The sequence below is a fragment of the Myotis daubentonii genome, chromosome 3, assembly GCF_963259705.1.
Source record: "Myotis daubentonii chromosome 3, mMyoDau2.1, whole genome shotgun sequence".
In the NCBI taxonomy this organism is placed as follows: Eukaryota; Metazoa; Chordata; class Mammalia; order Chiroptera; family Vespertilionidae; genus Myotis; species Myotis daubentonii.
Genome location: NC_081842.1, coordinates 184,825,233 through 184,839,489, shown reverse-complemented (window position 1 = coordinate 184,839,489; position 14,257 = coordinate 184,825,233). Strand labels below are relative to the sequence as shown.

The following is a 14,257-nucleotide window of genomic DNA, read 5'->3' as shown; positions in this document are numbered from 1 at the left end:
CCTGCTGGCTTAGGCCCGCTCCCTGGGGGATAGGGCCCAAGCTGGCAGTCAGACATCCCTCTGGCAGCCCGGCAGCTCTCGGGGGATGTCCATTTGCCAGCGGGGAGCAGGCCTAAGCTGCAGTCGGACATCCTTAGCGCTGCTGAGGAGACGGGAGAGGCTGCCACCACCACCGCTGTACTGGCAGCCATCAGCCTGACTTGTGGCTGAGCAGAGCTCCCCCTGTGCGAGTGCACTGACCACCAGGGGACAGCTCCTGCATTGAGCGTCTGTCCCCTGGTGGTCAGTGTGTGTCATAGTGACCAGTCATTCCCAGTTGTTCTGCTGTTAGGGTCAGTTTGCATATTACCCTTTTATTATATAGGATAGAGGCCTGGTGCATGGTGGGGGCAGGCTGGTTTGCCCTGAAGGGTGTCCTGGATCAGGGTGGGAGTCCCGCTGGGGTGCTTGGCCAGCCTGGGTGAGGGGCTGATGACTGTTTGCAGCTGGTCACACCCCCTTCAGGATGGGGGTCCCCACTGGGGTGCCTGGCCAGCCTGAGTGAGGGACTGATGGCCATTTGCAGCTGGTCACACCCCCTTCAGGATGGGGGTCCCCACTGGGGTGCCTGGCCAGCCTGAGTGAGGGACTGATGACTGTTTGCAGCTGGTCACAGCCCCTTCAGGGTGGGAGTCCCCACTGGGGTGCCTGGCCAGCCTGAGTGAGGGGCTGATGAGACTGTTTTCAGGCTGGTCACACCCCCTTTAGGGTGGGGGGTCTCCACTGGGGTGCCTGGCCAGTCTGGGTGAGGGGCTGAGGGCCATTTTCAAGCTGGCCAAGCCCTGCGATGGAAGCTCCCAGCCTCTCCTTTTTTTCTTTTGTTTTCATTTTATTCTGGGATTTATTTACCTTCTATAATTGAAACTTTGTACCTTTGAGAGGAGTTCAGAGCGAGCCAGGGTGGGTGGTAGGGAAGCCTCCTGCTTGCTCCAGCTCTGTGGCCACAGCCAGCTGAAAGCAGGTATCTGGGGTTTATTTATCTTCTGTAATTGAAACTTTGTTGCTTTGAGTGGAGCTCAGAGCCGCTGCAGCAGCAGGGAAGCATGGCTTCATCAATCATTGGGGCAACCAAGCCTCCTGCTTGCTCCAGCTCCGTGGCTGCCAGCCGCCATCTTGGTTGGGTTAATTTGCATATAGTCGCTCTGATTGGCTGGTGGGCGTGGCTTAAGGCATAGAGAAGATGTGGTCAATTTGCATGTTTGTATTTTTTTTTATATTTTTATATTTTTATTGATTTCAGAGAGGAAGGAAGAGAGAGAGATAGAAAGATCCACAATGAGAGAGAATCATGGATGGCTGCCCCCTGCAAGTTCCCCACTGGGGATGGAGCCCACAACCTGGGCATGTGCCCCTGACTGGAACTGAACCCGGGACCCTTCAGTTCGCAGGCCGACGCTCCATCCACTGAGCCAAACCGGCCAGGGCTGCATGTTTGTCTTTTATTAGTGTAGATTATTTGCTTATCTCATTCTTATTTGCTTATGTGCATCTTATTTACTTATGTGTTTATCATTTGTCCCCTCCCACTAAAATATGAGTCCCAGGAGGCTCTTTTTTTTTTTTTTGGTCAATCCTCACCCAAGGATTTATTTTCCCATTGATTTTTAGAGAGAGTCAAAGGGAGAGGGTGAGGAGGGAAAGAAAGAGAGAGAGAGAGAAAGAGAGAGAGAGAAACATAGATGTGAGAGAGAAACATCGATGTGAGAGAGAAACATCAATTGGTTGCGCCCCAACTGGGACCAGGGATCTAACCTGCAACCCAGGTATGTGCCCTTGACTGGAATTGAACCTGAGACTCTTTGGCCTGAGGGCTGACACTCTACCACTGAGCAACACTGTCCAGGGCCCAGGACACTCTTCTTGTTCATCACAGTATGACTGGCTTTAGAATAGTGTCTGGCACATAGTAAGTGCTCAGTAAATAATCGCTGAATTAATGAATCCTACTCCCATTGTGTGGAAGTTCTTCAAAGGTAGTATGAACCATTCATAGTTAAATTCCTACTGTGTGCTACAAGCAATATCTAAGTATAAATTTAAAAGCTACAAGCAATATCTAAGTATTAATTTAAAAGAAGTATCAAGGGATACAAGGGTGAATAATATATGGCCCTTTTCTTTAAAGTACTAAGCTCCAGAGAATTTTTTAAATGCGTATCTTTCTTATTTGCAGAAAGGATTTAAAGTAGTTTTCAGTAAAAGTCACATAAATAGAACTGATAAAGATATAAAAAAATACAAACTAGAAGGAAAAATGGGAATGCCATAAATTTAAAATTTGAATGCTTGAGCTAACATAATTTCCATAATCAAGCATGAACTTTAGTTTAAACTTTCTAGTATTCAAGGCAAAGAAATCTGGGTATCTAAACCTTATTATCTGACAAATGAACACATTGCCAGTTGCTCTGAAAAGAATGTTTCTTGATACTGAATTCTAAAAGAAGTTTGTCACAGACTCCTTATATCAGGGACACTTAGAATAATATGATGGATAATATAATTAATGTTTAGATGATTATTCCCTATGCAATCATTTTTTAAATTATATCCTTGCTGTAAAGACATAATATTAGGATTTGGTCGGAGAACTTGGCCTCCCTGGGGTGGCCTCGCCTGATATCAGGCTCACTCCAGTACCAGCCTTCAGGAAACCAAGTGAATTCCTCCGTCTCCTAGCAACCAGGGACAGGCTGGGGACTGAGGGAGCAGCTGCGCAGTCCAAAGCGCTCTGGCGCTAGCCAGCACACACGAGCCTGGCCCAATGGGGAGCGGGAAACCAGAGCTTTTCAGAATAAGCAGGAAATGGCCAAGGAGGTCTTGTTTTCTCCATAAGGAAGTGGTGTCATGCGTGTACTGTCCACGGGGCTGAAAGGAGAGGGGGCTGTGAAAAATGGATGCTAAGTTGGAACACAGAGGGTTTGGAGTGGACAAGGATTGATGGGGTTACAAAAGATATAGCAAGGTTCAAGGATGAGTTAGATATCATGAAATTCATTTGTAAAGATTTCTGGACTACAGTATTCAAGAAACAAATCGGCAGTCTAAGGACAAATCATCAGGGCATCTATGTACTTCAGGACAACAAAATTCGTCTGCTTACTCAGTTGTCTGCAGGAAAACAACTTAGAACACACATCTAAGTATTTAACATTTACATGTGGCTTAATCAGAGGTGGCCTATCAAACTTGGGAATTAAAAAGTATTGTAACAGCTGAAGTGTCTTCAATGCCTGCTTGTGAAGATACAGAAGTTATAGAACATACTGAAAAGTAAGGCTTCAACATGGTAAAGAGTTAAATTATTTGTGCAGGAAGTATTTCAAGTAGCAATGATTTCATTACATTGTTGGACATTTGTATTGATATCAGCTATTTGCTAACTTGTATAATGAAGATGTACTCTTAAGCAGGAGTAAGGTTGTATTTTAGCAATTTAACAAGACCAAGTTAAAGTACATAAAGAGACATTCTACCGTAACATACATTTTACTGAAACTATTCAGAATGAAAAAAAAAACCTGATTTCAAATTAATAAACACCAAGATGTAAGATCCTTATTTTAAAATTTTTTATTTGAGTGATGTGTATTTAACCACAGATGGAGAAATACCAGTCAGGGTTTGATAAATTAGCTTAAAGAAAAGTATGCACAAGTCAGAATCATTTGTGTAAGAATGAACAAATTTTTACTGTTATATAAATTTGTTTTGGTTATTTAAAAAGCTTACATCAAAAAATATATATTAAAACATAACAATATTAATCTACTATGGCTTAGATATATTTTCTAACAGAGACACTTATTGCTTACAAATATTTTTCTCCATTCTGTGTGTTGCCTTTTTACTCTTTATTTCCTTTGCTGTGCAGAAACTTTTTTATATAGTCCCACTTGTTTATTTTTGCTGTTGGTGTCATATTCATGAGACTACTGCCAAGACTGTCACAAAACTTTTTACCTGTTTTCTTCTAGGAGTTTTGCAGTTTCAGAGGACATTTTTGTGTGTGTATGTGTGTATTGATTCTTGCATTCATTCTTGTTAAGCTCACTTAATTGTTCTAGTTTATTTCCATAGATTTTTTTTTTTACATTGATGGGCATATTCTCTGTGTGTTTTAGACCATTTGAACTACTATCATAAAATACCAAGAACTGGGTGGCTCATAAACAACAGACATTTATTTCTCACAGTTCTGGTGGGTGGAAATCTGAGGTTAGGGTACCTGCATGGTCAAGTTTTGTGTCTGGAGAAATCCTTCTTCTTGCTTATGTCTGTGCCTCACGTGGTTGGAAGGGGCTAGGGAGCTCCGTGGGATCGTTTTCATAAGAGTGCTATTCCCACGCATGAGGGTTCCACTCTCAGGGCCCATGTACCTCCGAAGGCCCTACTTCTAATGCTCATTGACTATCAATACCACACTGGGCATTAGGATTTCAACATATGAATGGGGGGGGGGCACAAAAACATTCAGACTACAACTCTAAGAATATAAACATTTCTTTCTTATTTTTTAATCAAGATGCCTTCTATTTCTTTTTCATGCCCGGTTGCACTGTTTAGAACCATCAGTATATTGTTGAATAGAAGTTGTGAGAATGGAAGTCCCGGTATTGCTCCTGATTTTAAAAAGAAAGCATTCAGTCTTTTATCATTAAGTCTTATTACTTTTTTAAAATGGCTTTTATCAGGTTGAGGAACCTGATAACTAGGATAGTTGCCCTTCTATCGTAGTTTGCTGAGATTTGTTTTTTGTGCCTTTTTTTTTTTCCAAATCAGGAATAGATGTTGGATCTTATCAAATTGTTTCCCGTCTATTGACATAGATCCATGTTGATTATGTGGATTTTCTTTTCAAACTTGTTATATGGTATATTTCTTTATTGGTTTTAAAATGCTAAACCAATCCTATATTCTTGGGATAAACTGCACTTGGTCATGATATATTATCCTTTTAATATAATGTATTTATTTGCTAAAATATTGTTTAGAACTTTTGCATCTATGTTCATGATGCATAACATAGATGCATTTTGCATTTATGTTCAATTTATTATTTCTTCTCTTTCTCTTGCTCTGGCTCTTGTTCTTGTTTGGTTTTGGTATCAAGGTAAAGCTGGTCTCATAGAATGAATTAAAAGTGTTCTCTTGTATTTAAATTTTTGGAGGCATTTGTGTTGAATTAGTACTATTTTAATACTATTTTAATTTAATGCTAATCATTAAATGTTTAGTAGAATTTACCAGTGAAGCCACCTGGACATAGAGTTGTCTTTGTACATAGAATTTTAACTACAATTTTAATTTCTTTCATCTATATGTGTCTATTTATGTTATCTATTTCTTCTTGAATAAGCTTGGATATTTATGTTTCTTGAGGAATTTTTCCATTTCATGTAAGTTGTTAAATTTATTAGTATAAAATTGTTCATAAAAATTGCCTTGCTATTCTTTTACTATTTGTAGAATCTGTAATAATGTCACCTCTCTAATTTCTGATATTTGTAATTGTGCCCATTTTTTTAAGGAGAATTTTTATTACTTTTATGAGAAAACTCAATAGTGTATACTTAGTCCAGATTGGTGGCCAGTTCTTTGCCTTTTTCAGCTTGGCAACGTGAACCACCGACTTTGGACCCAGGATGTTGCCTAGCAGATCTCATCATATCTGTCATTGTAATTGGTCCAGTTAGCTGCCACCAGCTTAGCCAGAGCAGCTCTGTCTTCCGAGTTCATCTGTGCGAAGGTGATGGTGCTGCAGGTCTTCCCGTGGACTGGAGACCCCGGCCTGGCCTTCCCCTGGATAATGCAGCAGGGAAATCCCATCTTACAGCACAGAGCAGACAGGAAGACAAGCAGCTTGATGGGATCCACATCACGTGCAGTCACTACCAGCTCCCTTTTCTTATTCTTTACTAAGGTAGGTGGCCTCTTGGTGGGGATATTCCCTTTGCCAGCAGCTTTATTCTCAGCCTAGGTAGGCCAACAATCTCTGCTACTTCTCTTGCTTTGTCTCCCGTCTGTACTTGGGGGCCAGATGAAGCAGGTAAGCAGCTGTTTGGCAGACCAAGGCCTGGGAGAACTGGTTAATCACAGGAGGCGCCTTCGGGCGTTTATAGAGAATAGCCCTTTGCCCCTGCAGCCAAGAGCAGCAGGGCCATTTGCCAAAGCAAGTGAGGACCCCTTTGGGCTGGATGTCTGGTCCAATGCCAAAATTCTTGGGCCTTTTCTCAACAGAATGTACCACCTTTTTAGCTTTCTGCTTCGCGACAGTAGGGGCCAGTGCCGCCTTCTTCCCCTCAGGCTTCTTTCCTTTTGGCATCTCGGGCAGCGGCAGGAGAGACCCTTTTTCTCTTTACTGATCAGTCTAGCCAAAAGATTCCAATTTTATAGATCTCAAACAACGAGCTTTCGGTTTTATTGACTTTCTCTATTATTTTTGTTTTCTATTTCACTTGTTACCACTTTAGTTTTTAAGTGTGTTTTTTTCTCTTCTGTTTATTTTGGCCTTGATTTACTCTATTTATTCTAGTTTTTAAGATTATTCACACATTTTTTTCTAATACTGCAGTTTTTGGTATAGTTTACCCCACTCTTGAGTACTGCTTTGGTGGCATCCCATAAATTCTGGTGTGTTGTGTTTTCATTTTATTTGGGTTGAGTGTCAATTAGATTCATTTGCCCTTCAGATCATCTCCATCCCAGTTAAGCCTAAAGGAGAAAGAACATGGAGAAAGGTTCTTGGGAGCTTTTTATGACATCACTTCTACTCAAATTCCATTGGTTAGAACTCAGTCACATGGCTTCACCTAATGGTATGGGAAGCTGGGACATGTAGTCTAGCTTTTTGCCTGGAAAGAAGAGGAAAACGTATTTGGACAAACAGCCAGCAATCTCTTTCTATTTTCTGGAAGAGCTTGTATAAGATAAGAAATACTTGAATCATGGGTATACAGTAGAAATTGTAAAGTTATCGGGGCCTGCTTTTTTTCTTTGGGGGAAATTTGTAACTGCTGATTCAATTTAATGGATACATGTTCGTTTAGGTTTTCTATTACTTCTTGAGTCACTTTTTGTAAGTCATTTTTTAGGTATATAATAATTTAGTATAAGCTTTAAGATATTAGCATAAATTTGTTAAAAGCATTTTCTTATTTTAATCTCTGCTATAACTATGTCCATTTTTCATTTTTAATATTGTTTGCTTATGCTTTCTTTTAATTTGGTTAATCTTAGTGGAGATTTGTCATTTTATTAGTCTTGACCAAAAATCTTAATTTGCATTTCATTAATTTCTGTTCTTTAATTCCTTCCTCTACCTCATTTGGGCTTATTTTGCTTGCTAGTCCTTTTCAACTTATAATTTGAATGGCAAGCTCATTATTTTTCAGATTTCTTTTCTAATATATGTATTTAGGGTCATACATTTCCCTTGAATTTGGTTCCAGCATTGTTGCTGCAAGTATTTATACAGAGTGCTTTCATTATTAATTAGTTCTTTGCATTTCCATTGATTTCTTCTTTAATTCATGAGTTATTTACATGTGTTTATAAATATTCACAAATATGGAAGCTATAAATCTTTTACAAGAAAATCTTCATGATCTAGGTTAGGCAAAGAGTTCTCAAATAGGTCCCCATAGTACAATCCATAGAAGAAAAAAGTTGATAAATTGCACGTGAACAAAATTTAAACGTTTTGCTCTGTGAAAGCCACTATTAAGAGAATTGGTAAGACAAGTCACAGACTGGGAGAAAATATCTCCAAATCACATATCTGACCAAGGACTTGTATCCAGAATGTATGAAGAATTCTAAAAAATTAGCAAAGATTTAAACACATACTTCACTAAAGAAGCTATACAGATGGTAAATAAGCACATGGCAAGATGCTCATTATTCACTAAGGAAATGAAAATAATTAAAACCACAATGAAATGCCACTGCACATGTATTAATTAGAATGGCTAAAATAAAACTGACAATATGAAGTGGTGGTGATGATACAGAGAAACTGGAACTATAATATACTGCTGGTGGGAGAGCAAGACAGTACAGCCACTCTGGAAAGCAGTTTGGACAGTTTCTCAAATTTAAATACTTACTTGTACTTGCTACCCGACATTACTGAAATAAAAACTCATTTTTAAACAAATACCTAATGAAAGTATATAGTAGCTCTAGCCCTACCTGGTTTGTCTCAGAGGATAGAGTGTCGGCCTGTGGGCTGAAGGGTCCCAGGTTCGATTCGGTCAAGGGCATGTACCTTGGTTGCGGCACATCCCCAGTAGCGGGTGTGCAGGAGGCAGATGATCGATGTTTCTCTCTATCCCTCTCCCTTCCTCTCTGTAAAAAATTATATATATATATATATATATATATATATATATATATATATATATATATATATATATAATATAGTAACTCTATTCCTAACAACTCCAAACTGGAAACAACCAAACTTCTCTCAGCTGGAGAATAAACAAACTGTTGTACATCTATAAAATTGAATGCTACTTAGCAATAAAAAGATACAAACTATTGATACATGCAATAACATGGATGAATCTTAATTGCATTATGCTAAGTGAAAAAGAGCCAGACTCAAAAGGCCACATGTTGTATGATACCATTTATATGAAATTCTGGGAAGGCAACAGTACAAGGTTGGAAAATATGGACGGAAAATAATCAGTGGTTGATAGTAGTTAGTGCTTGGCTGCTTACAGGCAGTGGGAGGAAATTTTCAAGGGGTGATGGAAGTGTTCTGTAAGTTGATTGTGATTAAATACTCTTTGCATTTGTTGAAACTTATAAAACTGCAAACACATGCAAATTTACTGTTTGTGAATTTAAATATTTTTAAAGTTAAAATCTTAGGTCATAACTCTGAACACTGCTTCTCTGCTACTTCTCTATTCTCTCTTTTGGAACCCGTATTAGCTTTATGTTTGTTACATACTCTTAATATTTCCCAAGTATTATAATTTATTTACCATATTTTTATTTCTGTATACAATTGGGCAAATCACTTTGTACTATTTTTATTTCATTAATTGTATTCAAGGAAGAGTTTACTCCATCTTAACATTTTTGAATTTTTTACTTACAAGATTCCTCCTTTGTCCATTTTGGTCCTTTATTGGTGGCTCGGGAATCCCTTCTCTAAAAGATTTTGGTAATATCTCCATTCACTGTGCCAGAGAGTGGTTTAGTCTTGTCTCAGTGATGTTCTTTGCTTCTTCTAGCTAATTCCTGCTTCCAGATCTCACTCAGTGCCTAACATGCCTATGGTTTTAGCCTCCACTTATTTCTCTGTTGCTTTCCTTCTTTTGTTCATAGATATCCTTATCTGATATTTGAGTACAACTATATCTTGAATTTTTTTTAAATATGGTTTTTATCTATCTTGCTTTTATCATTTAATACTACCTGACATTTTATACCACTATGTCAGTGATTCTCAACTGGGAACAATTTTGCCTACCCTGCAGCGTACATTCGTTAATGCCTGGAGACATCTTTGGTACAATACACCCAACCGTCCCTACAACAAATTATCTTGTTCAAAAGATGAATAGTATTGAGTTTAAGAAACCCTGCACTAAATAATTAAAGAACATTTCATTTTATAATATCATAATTTAATTAACTTCCTAATATGGGGCATTTAGAGGGCTTTTTAAAAATTATTAGTATCATTTTGATATATAGCCTTATATAACTTTCTTGGTACCATTAATTCTCAAATATAAATATATATGAACCCCAGGAAACTAAGATTTCTGAAGCTGGAAATTAAGGAAAAAACTAAGATTCTTGGAAGCTGGAAATTACTTAGGAAGAAATTAAAATATGGGAGCAAGTCTTTATCATGTCGTATCCCTAGTGGAACTTACAATATGCTTACACATAAAAATCATCTGTTAGTTTTATAATTTTAAACCCTTTTGTTCTCAAATAATACATTCCTAAGTTGTTTTAAGGCCCTTCAAATTCTATACAGCCTTCTGTGAAAGTTTCTACAGCTCTCTTTTTGCTTAAGTAGCAGATTTCGGAATCTTAAAGAATACTTGACCAATCTGACTATAATTACCTTTCTTTATTCCTATTTCTTTTGAATGCAAACTAGTATTAAGATTATTGGTAATAAGATAATAAAAAAACAAAACTAGAAAACAGAGGACTGGCTTTAATTTGCTACCTAATCTTAGTAATCTTAGTCAGTTACTTCTCTTACCTGGGCCTCAATTTAAAAAATATATATATATCCTATATAATAAAAGGCTAATATGCAAATCGACCAAATGACAGAACAACTGGTTGCTATGATTCTCACTAACCACCAGGGGGCAGACGGTCAACACAGGAGCTGCCCCCTGGTAGTCAGTGCACTTACACAGGGGGAGTGCTGCTCAGCCAGAAGCCGGGCTGACGGCTGGCGAGCACAGTGGCAGTGGCAGGAGCCTCTCCCGCCTCCACAGCAGCGCTAAGAATGTCCACCAGCCATCAGTCAGACATCCCCCAAGGGCTCCCGGACTGTGAGAGGGTGCAGGCTGGGGTGAGGGACGCCCCGCCCCCCCCCCCCCGCCCGAAGTGCACAAATTTCGTGCACTGGGCCTCTAGTATATATATATATAATTGATTTCAGAGAAGAAGGGAGAGGGAGAGATAGAAACATCAATGATGAGAGAGAATCATTGATTGGCTGCCCCCTGCATGCCCCCTACTGGGGATCAAGCCTGCAAACCAGGAATGTGCCCTTGACCAGAGTTGAACCTGGACTCTTCAGTCTGCAGGCCAGTGCTCTACTCACTAAGCCAAACCAGCTAGGAATACCAGGGCCTCAATTTTAATGAAGGAGTTATACCTATAAATCCTATAACCTTTTTCCAATTATAAACCTTTGATATGTTATTATTTTATATTGCTTTTATTTAGGGTTGGCTATGATATTTTACTGCTCTTGAGATAAAGTGTGGATAAAATGTTTTAAAATTCCTAAGATCTTCATAAATTCCTTATACTTATTCTGTATTATCCTCATCTAACTTTTTGTAGTGATTGATAATCAAAATCTTTAAATGAAGTATCTTATTTTGGAAGACTGCAAAGAATGACACCAGAAAAATAAAAATTCTCAGCTGGGTTGGGAAGGGAGAAACCTAGATCAGAAAAAAGGAGATGACAGCCATACAAAAACAAACAAAACCAAGGAAATCCTGGCAGGGTCAGAGTTATGCACACTGGGCCCTAATCAGCATGACTAGGATCATAAAATTTATGAGAATTGCACAAGAGCAGAATCCAGGTCTCCCAACTTTCTAGTTAATGTCTTAACACTACACTATATAGTATCATTTGAAATGTATTATTTAATTTTACCTAGAGATTGAAGATAGATGCATGAAATATTCTTTTATAATTTATTTGTATAGGTTTTTCTAATCACTTAACCTATTTTCTGGCTGCTTCTGCTGTTGCTTTTGGAATTGGTTTCTTTGCTTTGGCATCAGCTTTGTGGTTCCTGATTTGCAAACGAAGGTAAGGTTTATCGGAATATTTTACTTTTTTTTTCTTTTATAAATCCAATGAAAGAGTTTTTCAAATGGTATTAAATTTAAATAGCAAAAATAGTGTTGGTTCTGTAATTTGAGATTTGGTTATCGACCCTTTGATTGGGAGGGAAAACTTTACATGTTTACAGTAGCCTGAAGGAAGAAGTTTTAGTAGTATGATTGTCCAAATAGTATAATAGCAATCTGCATGCACTAAAATTTTAAGAAATAATGAGATCTATTGTATTTTCTAGGAGACATATGTTTGAATTATAGTATAAGGCCAGAAATTTAAAATTGCTTTCACTACTAATAGAGGTTAAAAACATAACTGACAGGAAGACTCCCTTTCTTCAGAAGATGCTTAAAAAAAGATCTGTAGTCTTTTCCCAGACACAGAAAAAAAAGATACTTAACACCTCAGTGCCTTTTAACCTAAAATTTGGTGTTTTCTTCTTTTATTGAATTTATTGGGTGACATTGGTTAATAAAATTATATAGGTGTCAGGTGTACAGTTCTATAATACGTCATCTGTATATTGTATTCTGTGTTTACCACCTCAAGTCCCGTCTCCTTCCATCACCATTTATGCCCCCTTTACCCTCTCCTACCTCTCCCCACGCTGCCGTCTCTCTGGTAATCACCATACTGTTGTCTGGGTCTATGAGTTGTTTGTGAGTTTTTTTGTTTGTTTGGTTGGTTGGTTTTGCTTAATCCCTCCAACTTTTTCACCCAACCTCCCAACCCCCTCCCCTCTGACAGCTATCAGTCTGTTCTCTGTATCTATGAGTCTGTTTCTATTTTGTTTGTTAGTTTACATAAGTGAGATCATATGGTACTTGTCTTTCTCTGACTGGCTTATTTCGCTTAGCATAATACTCTCTGGGTCCATCCATGCTTTCGCAAAGGATAAGATCCCCTCCCCCCCTCACCTTTTTCTTTATGACTGGGTAGTATTTCATTTTGAAATGTGCCATACTTTTTTTATTCACTCATCTACTAATGAGCACTTAGGCTGTTTCCAAATCTTGGCTATTGTAAATAATGCTGCACTGAACATAGGGGTACATATATTGTTTTCAAATTAGTGTTTCAGGTTCTTTGGGTATATTCCCAGAAGTAGAATTACTGGGTCATAAGGCAGTTCCATTTTTAATTTCTTTTTTTTTTGGGGGGGGGTAACTCTATACTGCTTTTCAACCTTTCATCTCATTGTACACATGAAGTAATTACTAAATTTCTGTGGCACACTGAAAAATATAATTTTTGCCAATCTGACAAAAAATAGGTATAATTTTGATTCATTCACACTAGACAGCTATTGCATTGGCTGTTGTCATTTTTTTATTTGACAATATAAGGGAAAATAGGTCAGTGCTCCTGACTAAATAGTCAGCTATCAGCATGTTTTAAAAATTCTTGCAGCACACCAGTGTGATGCAGCATACTGGTTGAAAATTGCTGGACTAGTCAACAATAAAAAAATTTAAATTGAATAAAGAAAAGAAAATCGCTAGGCTAGAATATGGAGGTTTCATTTTACTGTTTGTTATATCAGGATTTAAGCAGGGGAATGACACATATTCATCATAATAATAGCTAACATTGAATGTTTATTACATACTAAGCATGTATGTGCTTTATATGTTATCTCATTTAGACTTCATAATAGTATTCTCATATTAAAGGTAGTAATGTCACCTATAGATGAATTAAACACTTCTTAAAATTTGAGATATAATTCACATACAAAAAAGTACATAGATTTTAAATGTATTATGATGAATTTCAACAAACACATTCCCATGTAACCACAATCCCAGTCAAGATATAGAACTTTTCCATCACCCTATAAAGTTCCTTCATGCTCCTTTCCAGATATTACTCCCTCCTTCTACCCAGAGACAATCATTATTCTAGTTTTTATCATCATAGATTAATTTTGCCTATTCTTTTTTTTAAAGACTTAGAACTTAATAGGAATTCATTATTTTACATTCTCCAGTGTTTCCTTACTAATATATAGAATATCCCACAGCTTTAAGGAGTCGATAAATTTTCAGTAAAATAAGTCTAGCAGAGGGAATGCCACGGATCTCTCTGGTGACATCTAGAAACTTACATCCTAAGTTGGGGGAAATGACGAAACTTTTCTCCAACTACCAATGAGACACTCAGAGGCTTGGGCAATTTGCAGGAGAGAGAGTCTATCAGTCAGGGTCCCACCAGAGTCAGAAAAACCAGTAGGAGGTACATTTTAAGGAATCGGCTTACTTGGTTTCAGGAGCTAGCAGAGCAAGTCCAGAATCTGCAAGACGGGCTGTCTGGAAGAGCGGCTGGAACACGAGGGCAGGAGTCCTGAGGTGAAACTCATTTTGCCTATTCTTGAATTTCATGTAAATGGAATCATATGGACTTTATGCCTGCTTTTTTCACTTACTATATTTTTGAGGTTTATTTATGTTCCTGTATTTTAATCTGCAGTTTATTCTTTTTATTGATGACTAGTATCTCCCATTGTATGAATACATCTGAGTTTGTTTATTTACCTCTGTCAATGGACATTTGGGTCATTTCAAGTTTTTAGCTTAGGAATAAGGCTGCTGTGAACATTCTTGTATAAATATTTTTGTACATGTGCTTTCACTTCTGTTGG

At 38.0% G+C, this 14,257-nt stretch overlaps 2 protein-coding genes and 2 pseudogenes across 3 annotated transcripts in view; 3 read left to right on the top strand and 1 right to left on the bottom strand.

Annotated features, from left to right (window-relative positions):
- The window catches only part of LOC132231104 (calmodulin-like), a 428,233-nt gene that overhangs the window by 95,625 nt on the left and 318,351 nt on the right, over positions 1-14,257 (top strand). The window lies entirely within an intron of this gene.
- LOC132229500 (trafficking protein particle complex subunit 6B-like) lies at positions 2,845-3,499 on the top strand (annotated as a pseudogene).
- LOC132229499 (large ribosomal subunit protein eL8-like) lies at positions 5,405-6,364 on the bottom strand (annotated as a pseudogene).
- The window catches only part of C3H1orf185 (chromosome 3 C1orf185 homolog), a 29,974-nt gene continuing 22,558 nt past the window's right edge, over positions 6,842-14,257 (top strand). For both annotated transcript variants that reach the window (XM_059686097.1, XM_059686096.1), the window contains exons 1-2: positions 6,842-6,857; positions 11,481-11,586. In XM_059686097.1, coding sequence (XP_059542080.1) covers positions 6,842-6,857; positions 11,481-11,586 — 122 coding nt within the window. The remainder of the gene's footprint in view (positions 6,858-11,480; positions 11,587-14,257) is intronic.